This window comes from Aptenodytes patagonicus, chromosome 9 (assembly GCF_965638725.1).
Source record: "Aptenodytes patagonicus chromosome 9, bAptPat1.pri.cur, whole genome shotgun sequence".
NCBI lineage: Eukaryota > Metazoa > Chordata > Aves > Sphenisciformes > Spheniscidae > Aptenodytes > Aptenodytes patagonicus.
In genome coordinates, this window is record NC_134957.1 from 20,503,434 (window position 1) to 20,516,272 (window position 12,839).

The 12,839-nt window shown below is 38.8% G+C and overlaps 1 protein-coding gene across 1 annotated transcript in view; it reads left to right on the plus strand.

Annotated features, from left to right (window-relative positions):
* COL4A5 (collagen type IV alpha 5 chain) overlaps positions 1-12,839 on the plus strand; it is an 88,035-nt gene that overhangs the window by 35,532 nt on the left and 39,664 nt on the right. The window contains exons 3-16 of the mRNA XM_076347369.1: positions 448-537; positions 1,768-1,812; positions 2,565-2,609; positions 2,716-2,778; positions 3,546-3,599; positions 4,327-4,353; positions 5,617-5,697; positions 6,733-6,795; positions 7,348-7,383; positions 7,482-7,523; positions 7,632-7,724; positions 10,306-10,359; positions 10,466-10,522; positions 12,736-12,780. Of these exons, the coding sequence (XP_076203484.1) occupies positions 448-537; positions 1,768-1,812; positions 2,565-2,609; positions 2,716-2,778; positions 3,546-3,599; positions 4,327-4,353; positions 5,617-5,697; positions 6,733-6,795; positions 7,348-7,383; positions 7,482-7,523; positions 7,632-7,724; positions 10,306-10,359; positions 10,466-10,522; positions 12,736-12,780 (795 nt within the window). The remainder of the gene's footprint in view (positions 1-447; positions 538-1,767; positions 1,813-2,564; positions 2,610-2,715; positions 2,779-3,545; positions 3,600-4,326; positions 4,354-5,616; positions 5,698-6,732; positions 6,796-7,347; positions 7,384-7,481; positions 7,524-7,631; positions 7,725-10,305; positions 10,360-10,465; positions 10,523-12,735; positions 12,781-12,839) is intronic.

The following is a 12,839-nucleotide window of genomic DNA, read 5'->3' on the forward strand; positions in this document are numbered from 1 at the left end:
TGACTATCTTGCAACTGTGAAATAATAAACAGTCACAGTATAGCAGCAATCTACACCCTTCTGAGAGTTTTTGTAGGTATTGCAGCAGAGGTGAGTTTTCAGAAGAGACTTAGTAACTAATAAAGCAATGTTTTTATAGGAAGGGGGGAGAGTTCTATGTATTTAAGCAGCACAGGAGAAACAGATGGTTGAATTATTTTGGTAATTATCGGTGGCTTAAATATGGGATAAACATCCTATGAAACTTGTTTAAGTGGTGCAATTAAAGGCAATGTAGGTGTATGTTCAGGAATTTCTGTAGCTAAGCAGGTAAGATGTTTAATCCCAGTGTGTGTTTGTCTGTATGATTACTTCCTACAGAAAACCAGAAAGATAATAGGTTTTCTGAATTTTTCTGTCATAACTTGTGCTTTTGTCATGTTACACTACCACCTATTCTTTTTGTAGGGTGAAAGAGGATTCCCAGGCTTGGAAGGACAGCCAGGTTTGCCTGGATTTCCAGGACCTGAAGGACCACCTGGTCCAAGAGGCTCGAAGGTAAGTCCCAATTCACTTGAATAGCATGAAAATGCTAGGTAGCGTTAGCTTGCTTGTAGTGCTGATCCTAATTCATTCCAGAACTCTTGATTATCATTGGTTTAATAGTCAAAATCTTCAGATGTTGGGATACGACATAGGTTTTTTGTTTGGTTGAATAGTCAGCCAGAGCAAAAGATTGCTCTAAGTTTCCTATTCTTCATCTACACACATGCTTGCAAACACTACATGCGCGCCTGTATCCTTTCACTAGGTACTGCAGATTAAAGTTAAAGAACAGGTTTGGCAAGGTGCTGTAATGTAGTTTTATTAGTCCTTGCAATAATGCGCTCCATCGTTTAGTTCACTGATAAGAGTGGTGTTCGGCTGTCACCTGCCTGGAGGGGTCCCACCACATTGGTAAACTGTTGGTTGCACCTGGTGGCATTCCTGGGCTGGTTTTGGGTGGGGCAATGCAAATGAAGGCCTCGTTAAACCTATGCAGAGACAACTGAGGAATGCTCCTTGCTTTCCCTGGGGGGTTTCAGTTTATTTTTATTTGCTACTGAATTACATTATTACACTCAGCCTTCCTCTGAACGCATTTATATTTAATATACACAAGATTATCCAGAATCTACCATTTCTTTTGCAAATGCTCACAGTACAAACTATCAGAAGTACGTCAAAAAGAAGCAAAGAAAAAAAATAGGTAGGTGATAAGAAAAAAATGAGTCTATGCTAAAAGAAAAGATTAATTGGATATAACAAAAGTGAAACAACAGAGGAGTCTTGGACTAGAAACTTTGATTATATTTTTATTTCATAAATGCCTTTTCTTCTCAAGATTTCAATATGAAGTTCTGCATTATCATAATACAAAATAATAATGGTACAGTATCATTCACATTTAATCTTGTATATCTTGTTTTGCCCACAAGAGGTCACTGTAGGATATTTGATGAAAGCACATGACAGGTATCTGCTTATAACCAATCTTAAATAGCTTTGATTTTTTTAAAAAACATTTCCTTTAAGTCATGGTTTATCAGCTGTAACGAATACTTTTTAAAGCAAAGTCCAACACCCAAAATAAAATAATTTTGAACCCTTTACTGAGGAAATGACAATTAATACAACTTTTAGTCCACTTACTATAAACATGTAGAAGAAATTTTATCATGCTTACAGTTTAATTTGATAGACTGCAAACTTGAGTGTGGGGGTTTTTTTGTTTTTTGGTTTTTTTAGGGTGATGATGGACTTCCAGGGCCTATTGGACCCAAAGGAATCAGAGTAAGTAATGGTGCAGTTTTAGGGTGATATATTGGAATTATGGATAAAGACTGCCAGGCATTGAGTGGGTTCTCACACAAGTGGTGATTTATGGGGGGGAAAACTTAACTTAAATCTGAAGAGTCATTTTTCTACCAGCTAGAAGAGATTGTGTTACTTTTTATAAGTAATACAGGATTGCATAAGTAATACAATCTTAGGTATTGCTTGTGTTACTTTCATGAACTCATTAGGGAGAGTAGCCCCAATACTTATTTGATCTGTTTTGCTATACAGGACCTAAACACTCTCCAGTAACTTTGCTTCAATTTATTCTGAAGTTGACACATATATGTAGGGTCTATATGGGAGAGGTTGATTTGTCTGGAAATCCTTTCGGTTTTGTGCCTTTACTTTTTGTTTTTGTCAGACCCTTCAGCTGGTGACAATTGATGCATCTCTGACTTCAGTGGGACACATCCATTTTCCACACCATGAGTGTTCATTTATTTTCTCTATATATCTACATACTATTACTTTAGTTGTTCTGCGTTGTTTTCTCTATGCTTTTGTGGATATTTCCCTGAAAGGAGGGTAAGAACCTTGATGGCTGTCCAGCATGGCATTCTTTTTTTACAGGTGATTCAGATGTTTCTGTTTTTCTTTACTTACATATGCACAAATAGGTTACGTTTAGTAAAATCTTGGTAAATCCTTTTGCGCATCCATTCGTACCATACTGTTTAAAACACATGCGGTTAATTTCCTTCTAGGGACCACCAGGACTTCCAGGATTTCCAGGAACACCAGGACTTCCTGTGAGTAGGAATGGGCTGTATAGATACAAATCTGTTCCCTTTTGTCTTTCAGGCCCAGAAGAGCATCCCACAAGCTAACTCTTCTTTCCTCTTTTCCACTTTAAAGGGATTACCAGGACAAGATGGGCCACCAGGACCTCAGGGTATCCCAGGATGCAATGGAACAAAGGTGGAATCTCTTCAAAATTCTTAACAATGCAACAATAATATGATAAAGAGCTCTTGTTCTCCTGGCTGTAGCCAATAGGTTTAGTTTATTATATGCAGCAGTACTTGCTGTTACTGAGTTGTGCAGGTAATTCCAAGATAATTCAGACTTACACACACATCTGAGAGAAGGGGTCATGTTCTGGTACTTAAAGCACAAGTTTTGCCAGAAATTGCCAGCACCAAGACACAACATTTATACTCTGCAGCCAATGTATTTAAATTCTTTGTTATAATCCTTAATTTTATAGCTAACAACTGGAGGAGTGTCTGATAATTAGATCATATACTGCATCTCATCTTTGTAGTAGACTCTCGCTACCAAGGAAAACTCATTACCTAAGAGTGGGACTTTTTAATTATTAGTTTAATAATATTGCATTGAAAATACTGATTCAGTATCCTTGTTGGAAGGAGTCACTTTCATTCTAACATGTTACCTTCAGGTTATGATCTTTCCATAAGAGGAGTTGATCTTCTATAGCACTATGTGTGTTTTCCATCTCTGTAGTATAGTACTTTGCCTGAAAGTATGTGGAAATATCTGAATATGGAAAGTTCTGTTTCAATCAGTTGTGTGATTTAACAAACTGTTTATCCTATAGCTTGTTACAATACAATTTGCTACTCTGTAGTCATAAGCCAACAATGAAACTGGACTTTTCAGTCAAAATCTGTTTTTGTTATGTTTTGGTTTGGTTTTGGCTAATCATTTTCTTCGTCCCTAAGGGAGAGCGTGGATTCCCAGGCAGTCCAGGTTTTCCTGGTTTACAAGGGCCTCCTGTAAGTAAAAGATTTCCGCATCAGCTACCTGTAATCCACTGAAAGACTTCTACTTAGATCTGTGAAAGATCAGATAAATATCAGCCTCTTTTTGCATTTGGTCTTTTAATAAATAAGAATTTTTTTTTTTTAAGGCTTAATCAGAATATTTTAGATGTCCAATAAAAGAGTGAGCTTTTCTGCTGCATGCTGTGGTAAAGCTAATAAAAGGCCCTTTGAATTCTCACATGCTGAGATGCTTTGCCACACCTGCAGAAAAATACAAATACATGCATACGTGTCAGAGAGGTAAGATCTTGATGCTGTCATCCGGTACATCTAAAGAGTCTTACTAGTGATTAATGGGGCAGAAAAAAGAGACAGTGTAGGGTGTTTTCATTATAAAACACAAGGATGTACAGCAAAGTGACTGTCAGAACCACAGTACAAACAGAAAGAAATGTAGACGACAGGATGGATAATAGGAGGCAATAAAGAAACAAATTGCTAGGAAATGGAGATGTAGTCCCTTTAACGCTCAACATTCAATGTGAAGGTACTTCTCTAATTTTTCCACTTGATTCTGAAGATCATAAAAATTTTATTTTCTTCTGTTTCGCATCTTTTTTTAGATTTCTATCTTTAATGCTTGCCTCATGGTGTAGATCTGATAAGTGGTTTGCAAATAACATACCAATGATTTATTTCTATTGATCTTTCTTTTATTTTTTGTTTCTTTTAAACGAAGGGACCCCCTGGTCTGCCAGGTATGAAGGTAAGTGTTCTGTACTCGCACTTCAAAGTACTAACCAGGCATGGGTGTGCAGTGTGATCTGGCATAAGTAACCTGCTTGCTTTTATGCAAGACCATATGCATCCATTGGAATCCGGAGTGACATTCTGCAGAAAGCTTGGTGTTTCTAGGCCACTCCAGTGCAAGTAACTGGAAATTCTGCAGTATTTTTACTCAATTTGGGTCAGTAGTTCTAGAAGTAGCAGACTGTTTTCTGAAGCTGGTTTCCTTGGGAGTGTGAGGGACAGTGTCTGTTTGTGTTGTGAGGCATCAAGTTAGCAAATTGCCTACGAACACCAAAATGCACCAGTAGCCTACCTGTGCATGCTCGAGAACACTACTAGAGACTAAGCAATAATAACTTAAAATATCCAGTGAAGAGAATAGTGCAACATCTTATGTTCCTTTTGGAAGCGTGCTCTCTACTGTATAGGTTACTATGTAAGGTGGCTTTTTCTCCTAATGTAAATAGACTCATAATCTGATTTTGGACCTTAGGGACCCCTTTTATTTTTTTAAGGGGTTTTTCTGTTGTATCCTTGACCTATTTGAGCATGGGCCAAAGCATCAGTTTTAGTTCAAATCTATTTGAAAGGAAACTTCACCCACAGAATTATTCCAATAAACTGAGAGGACAGCATAACACTGGTGCTGGAAAATTGTGACTATTAAGCTGAATTGTTTTTCTCAGCTCCTTTTCTTCCCAATTGTTTTAAAAGGCAAGCTGATCAGAACGTATGCTTTTAAAACAAAGATCTTCCCTGAAATCAGTAAGAAACTGTGCTTCAATATAGAACATGAAGCATGACTATTATAACAGCATACTCAGCATTAATCTCATGAGGTGGGACATTGGAAAAAGCTGAATGAGCCTTTTTTCTGTTGTGTCCTATCCATTGCTTTCACATGGAGCTAGAATGTCTCTTTCTTTTGTGAAGCATTTGTATTTCAATCCCCTAATCTATTGGAATTTAAATCAACTCTGATATACTTGTACATATAAAAAGAGAGCTTTTAATAGTTGGTAGTTTAGCCATTTAAAGAATCCTCCAAATATGCAAGGATCTCTCCTAAAAAGAGCTATTCTTGGAGAATCTAGTACTTATATTAAAGAGTACTGCTAGGGTGTAGCATCACTCTGAGTCTCCTGAGCCTTAAGAGGCACTAATGTGTCCTTTGGAGTCAGAATGGTGATAAAGAATTGTAAAATGTGCTATTAATTAACATCAGCTCTTTTTCTTTTAGGGTGAAGCAGGTGAAATAATTACATCCTTGCTGCCAGGACAGAAGGGCGACCCAGGATTTCCAGGTCTTCCAGGGATACCTGTAAGTTGTGTAAAGTACTATTAGGCTGTGTTCTGCCAAAAAGATAACATGGAAAGTATTTGCATTACAGCACAACTGGAACATTTGGTGCTAGGGGATCCATATGTTTAAGTGGAGAAGCAGGGCCCACATTTAATGTATCTCTAGTTTATGGCTTGAGGGATAGTAAGTGCTTCCATATTGCTCTTAATAGGGTGACCCACAGAGGCCAGAAGAGTCCCCGGTCAGGAAAGTGGTATCCAGCAGCCAGCAGTACTCACGGTTACTTACTTGCTTCTCTGTTTCCCCTGCCTGTTCCCCCTTCCTAGACATTCTCTGTATGAGTTCTGGAGTTCCCTTCCCTTCTTCATGCTGAGGTAAAGCAAGTAACATCTGCCTTTTTGGGTTGTAGCCACTATTTTGGATGGTGGGAAGAGAGGGTAATGTCTCAGCTGTTTTCTTCATGTTGCACCTCCTGCACAGTGTTTCTGTTCTCCCAGCAGTCTTCTGTGAAAACAGCTAGTGACTCCCAGGCCCTGTGCTTCCCCACTGAGCCATTCATTGCTTTAGTGGAAGAACAAGGGGAGCAGAAAATGAGTCTATCGGACTGGACAGAAGCCACAGACTCCCATTTCCTGGTACAGAGAGGCAAGCCCCAGGCTATTCTGACCAGACTGAGCCTGTTAGCATTTCTGTTCCTCTGATCTGTGCTTCCCTATTGTCTATTTCTGGCTGGGAGGAATCACAAATACAAAGTGTTTTGTTGTTCTCTCTCAGTGCATGAAGAGAAAGAAAGTGCAAAAGTAGTTCAAAACAAACAAAAAAGCATTCCCTTATCCAAGCCAGAGAGATGTATTGATGTTGAGAGCAGAACACTCCTAACACGATGTACACTCCTTTAGTCCTTTCCACAAGGACAGATTGGTAGGTTAGTGGTCAGCTACTTTGATTTGACGTGTATGGGGTGCCAGCTGTTGGGGTTTTTTTGACCTTGAAGGTCTCACTGTTTTTTTCATAAAAAGGTGCTTCTCATAGCCTCCTCCACTTTCTCAACAGGGCCCACCCGGCTCCGTGGGAATACCAGGTCCAATTGGCCCTCCAGGGCCCCCAGGTTTGACAGTAAGTTTCTTTAACCCATAAAGTATTAAATGGGGCAGTTACTTCTTTGTTTCACGTCCTCAGAGGCAGGTCAGTAAACTGCAGAGATCTTGGTAGTCAAGACTTGGTATGAAGACAACAGCAACCATGCATTCAGTTCACCCTGGAGCTGCCGCTGTGCACATTTAAATGTGATACATTTGAAACACTCAGCCTGTTCCCAGACCTTTTTGCTTTAAATCAGGCTGAATCTTTGTGCAGGCTCCTTATTTGTGTGAAACTTGAGGGACAAGATTTAGCTTATTTAGACCAGGATGATTCTTTCCTTAATGTTTAATACCTGACTGTTTACTTTTATTTGACTCTCTCACTTAAAGGAGGAACTAGTTTCTTACATATTTGTGAAGTTGAATAGCATGAGGAAGAGCTCTCAGAGGAAGGCAAGGTGCCTTGTCAACATGGGTATAATGCACAGGAGTCAAAGTAGCAATGGGGTTTGGGGGGGGGTGTCCCACAAGGGGGCATGTAAAGTGCTTGGAAATTACTCTGTTTGTTTGTTTCCTTTTTTAATAGGGACCTCCTGGTCCACCAGGGCTGCCAGGACCTAAGGTATTTTCTTTCCCTCATTGATGGTGGTGGTGGACTGTTTTGTTTTTCTTTCTGTTCATTTGTGACTTCTAAGGGCTGATGAGTTATACTTTTTGCAGGGTAATATGGGTTTGAATTTCCAAGGACCCAAAGGTGAAAAAGTGAGTAGGTGATCATGATGATATTTTTGCTTATTACTTTCAAAATACTTATGCATGCCATTTTGGCTTGTATTGCCTGTAACAAAGTGCCATCTTCTTGCACATTAGGGTGAACAAGGTCTTCAGGGACCTCCAGGGCCACCAGGACAAATTGGAGAACAGAAGAGACCAAACGACATTGAGTTTCAGAAAGGAGATCAGGTGAGTGGGAAACTATATCCATCTGCAATGAGCATGTGATCAAGCTGCAACCTCTATTGGTTTGGCTCATATATACTCACATCCTCCTTACTGCAGAAGTTCTATTATTTTTCTCAAAGTACTGACTATTGGAGTTGTTTAGCCTGGAGAAAAGGAGGCTCAGGGGAGACCTTATCGCTCTCTACAACTACCTGGAAGGAGGTTGTAGCGAGGTGGGTGTCGGTCTCTTCTCCCAAGTAACAAGCGATAGGACGAGAGGAAATGGCCTCAAGTTGCGCCAGGGGAGGTTTAGATTGGATATTAGGAAAAATTTCTTCACCGAAAGGGTTGTCAAGCGTTGGAACAGGCTGCCCAGGGAAGTGGTGGAGTTGCCATCCCTGGAGGTATTTAAAAGCCGTGTAGATGCAGTGCTTAGGGACATGGTTTAGGGGTGGACTTGGCAGTGCTAGGTTAACAGTTGGACTAGATGATCTTAAGGGTCTTTTCCAACCTAAACAATTCTATGATTTCAGGCCTGAGTACTTTTCCTTTAATAGAAGGCAGGCCAGTCACATTAGCTCAGTTATTTCCCTTAGTGAAGTAACTATTCTTAAGAACTCTCTTAAAGGAAGTTCATAGTAACAGTAAAAACAGTTCTCATTCCTTGGAACACCCAGACTGGGATTTTTAAAGCTGTCTGGGGATTCAGATTCCCGTTAATTAACCAGCTATGTCATCCATTGTGAAGAAGTCTTCAAAAATTTTAATTCCATTTCTTCTTTTTTTCTTTTTTTTTTTTCTCCTTTTTTTTTTGTCATTAGTGATGCCCCAAGATCTTTCTTGTGGTCTGAATAAAGTGCTTTCCCTGTTTCTGGCCTCTCAAAAGTAAATATCAAGCCATATTATGACAGTAAGCTCAAACTGTTGGTTTGATTTGTATGGATCCTTCCCCACCCATAAATGCCAAAAAGTCATTGGGAGAGTTGCCATTTTTAAAGTTACTACCTTTTTTCCTTTCTTCTTCACTGGGGAACATTTCACAGTACCATTTGATTCTGGGTGCCAGTCATAGACAATCTGAGCAGCACCAGCAGGATCATGGGTGCCTGGATTTCATGTTTTCTTAGAAGTTTCTGTGGTATTCTCGAATACCACCCTGAGTAATAGAGGAGTTGAGGTAGATATTTTGAGTCAAGAGTGGTGAGTGATCGTGTTTATGCTCTGGTTATTTTGTAAATGTCACTGTGGTAGCTGAGCTTTAAACTTTAAACTGTTAGTTTCCGCCACCTGTATTTGGATCATTTCCTTGCTTTCCACCTTTTCATCTTGGGAAATGTGTCAGAGAAGAAAGCTTTGGTATGCAGCAGTATTTTATTTTGGCAGGGTGTAGGACAATTCTGCCCTTCATCTTGGTCAAAACCATTTGTTACCCTTCCTTTCAGAAGAACATTAGGCACCACTAAGGCATTCCCTAGAGCTATCCACTGATGTACATTTGCAATGCACAGTCATCCTAGAAAGCTCTCAGTCTCTGGTTTTGTCTCTGTTTTACTGGATGGCAGGACAGAAGGTAAAGAGCAGCATTGTGTGTCTTTATAGTTCTAAGAAAACACAAGGTGACATTTTGACCACACTGTAGTTGAAGCAAAAAATTCATCTGACTTTATTAGGGGTAATTTGCCTCTGTCATCAGGGATCTCTGATTTAAGTTATACTGGCATTAAGTTATATAAATGTACAAAATAAAAGCATTCTACATTCCTTTTAAAGCACTAAGACTTACAAACACAATCTGAGTGCATTGCCTTTGACCAACATTAACAATGATTTCAAAGTTTAAAAATTTGTTTTTATTTCAACAAAGGTTATGCTTGGTAGTACACACAATCAGTAAAAAAATTCAACATTACACTTATTTTTTTTGTGAAATACACACAAAGTTCTGGTGTGTACCTCCACCTGTGATCTCTGACTGAAAAAATCAAGTGTATAGATGGGCTTGTAAAAGTCTGGGAGGCCTCCAAGAAAATAACAGAAACTCTGCACAGAAACCTTTTGTGGATTCAATAGCCTGTAACTTTTCTTTAGGTTAATGGTGAATAGATTTAAGAACTTGTACAAAGGTGTAACAAGGCAAAATAGAAACCCTAACTTTTAACACAGTGATCCTGTGACACTTTTCTGATGACACTATTGATCCTGATGGCCTCACAACTTCAGCAATTACCAGTAATCTAATGACTGTCGCTCCTGTAGTTTCAGCAGGATCTGGCATTTGTTCTTTCTTTCTTTCCTTTTTTCCTTCCTTCTTTTTATTATTGTATAGCAGCTGCAGGCCACCAAACCAGCTGCTGCAGTGCACGCAGGAGGCAGTTGTGTCTTACTGGAGTGAATCATCTAAATAAACAGGATGAGCAGTTAATAAAATTTATAGATGCACTTGAAGTTCCACACAAAGAAAGAATAAATACGATCCTTTACTGTTCATAGTACTTGGAAATCTGAATGACAGCAAAAAAAGATTCTTTTTAAAAAAAATCAAGTGAGCTACTACGGAGTGATGGAGGCTTTAATCCTCTTTTTCTTTGCCCATGCTTGACAGGGTATTCCAGGTGATCCAGGCCCACCAGGACTTCCTGGGCCACAAGGCCCTCCTGTGAGTAGTCCTCTTTTAGTTCTTTTTTGTTGCATCTGTATCAGAACTGTAAATTCATTCTACTCTGGCTTGTGGGCTCAGTTTAAGATGACGTTTGTGTGTCCAGGGTCTTCCCGGTGGCGTAAAAGGTGAAAAAGGTGAGCAAGGAGAACCAGGCAAAAGAGTAAGTAGTCCGTTTAACCAAACATTTATCTTTCCAATCAGTGTTATCTTTGAGAATTAAGCAAATGTTGAATTCAGGTGGGGCCATCAGCCTCTGGGTAAGAGACTTTTTTTTTTTTTCAATAACCTGGCAAACTAGTAGATGAAGCATCTGGTTCATGAAAGTGCTTCTAGCTATGGATCTCTCAGTGCTTTCTGATAGAATTATCTACGTGTAGATCTTAGTTTTGGGGGCAGGAGAAACTAATTTTGAATTATGTTATCTGGTTACATGTGGGAACCTTCTTCAAAGTTGTTGGGCTGCTTGACTGAAGCAGCAGTTTTCTGTTTCCTTTTAGAGAGGGTCTTCATTCACTTTGCAATGTACTGGGTTGCCAAGCAGCATGAGATTGGTATATATTTAAGCTGGTCTATGTAAACTCATTCTCAGTGGGTTTACTTGTGAGGTGAGTCAAAAAACCAAGTCTCTGAACGCTGCATTCAGACCAAAAGTCCATTTGTCACTTCCCAAGAGACTGCTTCAGTTTATGTACTATCTGGGGAGGGGACGAGTCAGGATAGCTGCATCTGGGGATAGCATGAGTCGCTTTGTTCCTGTCTAGACTCAAATCCATCCTGGATTTTAAATTTACTTGGATATCGCAGCTCATAAAAGCTGAGGAAGATCATAGAAGTGCTAAGAAATAGGATGAAAATAACATGAGCTGGACCAGCAAAGAAAAGACCAGCTCAAAGCATTCTGTATTTTCACTCTCACAGCCACTGAACCCATAGTTTCATCAACGTAACGGGCCCCTTTGAAAACCAAGACACAAGTCTTGCTCAGGTTAATTGGACAATATATAAACACTGTTTAGAAACATGTTGGCAATAGGTTTTCCAGTTTCCATAGGAAATAAATACAATGGAAACAAGTGTTTGGTATTCTAGATAAAGTCCTTCTTAGTTGCTGAGATTTATAGGAGGGCTTTGATTTGCCTTCTTTAAGGAACATAACAAATGAGGCAGATTTACAAAGCCAAAATTCTCATTATACTTTGAGTGGGTTTTGAATTGTATTTTCCAAGTTGCTTCTCTCTGCAAAAGTAAATGGGAACCACATAAATTTGCAAAGATCTGAAAGTATAAAAATCCTGAGGGGAAACGGCAGATGCCTTTTGCCAAAAGCTTGTTTACCAACATTTTTTTTTTTGTTTTTATTACTCTGAATTTGGGCATGTTGCATACTTAAAGTGCAGTTTTGCTATTAAGTTACTCTAAAGCTGCCTTTTAGGGCTCCATATGAGTCTGTGTGGCCCAAACCCATTTCAGATATACTCACAAAAATGTCATTATATGTAATCAAACAGGTAGTTCTGCAAATTCACAGGAAATCTTAAAACCTCATTTTTGAGAATCAGAACTCATCACTAATAATAAAGAACTCACAAATCACATTATACTCTAATACGCTGTATCTGTCAGGTCTTATAATCAACTTCTCAGTGACTGAGAGTTGATCTTGGCACTGTGGTGAAACTTAATCACCTATTCTAGTTATGTTCCAGCAGGTGTCCCCCATACATACTGCTTCTGTAATGATAACAATAGAGTTCTATTTGTCTTGCCCAGTGAATGGTCTGGAGTAAAGCAGAGCTTGCACTCCTTTTATTGTAGCAATGAAAAATCTGTCCAGCAAGAATACGTGGCTTTTAGAAGTCACTGCTTTGAGCAGAATTGCACTTTATATTTTTGTTGATACTATTCTTCAGAAAATTGCATTTGGTTTAAAGGAGAGTTAAAATTCAAACACAAAAATGTTTGTATTTAACTTCACTGGTCACATTATGCTAATTTCCTAATTAAATATAATGTTCTAGTGTTTAGAGAGTTAGGATCTGTTTTCCAAATAAAAGATTTCTCTAATGTTAAAATAAAGGGAGTTATTAAACACAATGAATCAGTAATAGTTAACTGGAGATAATTTTGTGCTGTATTCACGCAACGTTTCTTTGAGACTTGTCATGTTTTTGTGCTCTGGTTTTCAAAATGAAAACCTCAGTTTAGATAACTCCATTGATTATACTTGGTTGATATCTTTGAGGTATTTGTCACAAGGATTGCATTCTAGAGAAAGTTTGGTTTATTGAAAAATGGGAAATAAGTAACACTATTTCCATAAGAATTCTTCACCACTGAAGCATTTTATTTCAATGCGTGTTTATGTCTTTGAAGGGAAAGCCTGGCAAAGATGGAGAACCTGGTCAGCCTGGTAGAGATGTGAGTACCTCATACATTTCTAATCTAAGCAGACTCCTTATACGCTTTTCTTCTGATAT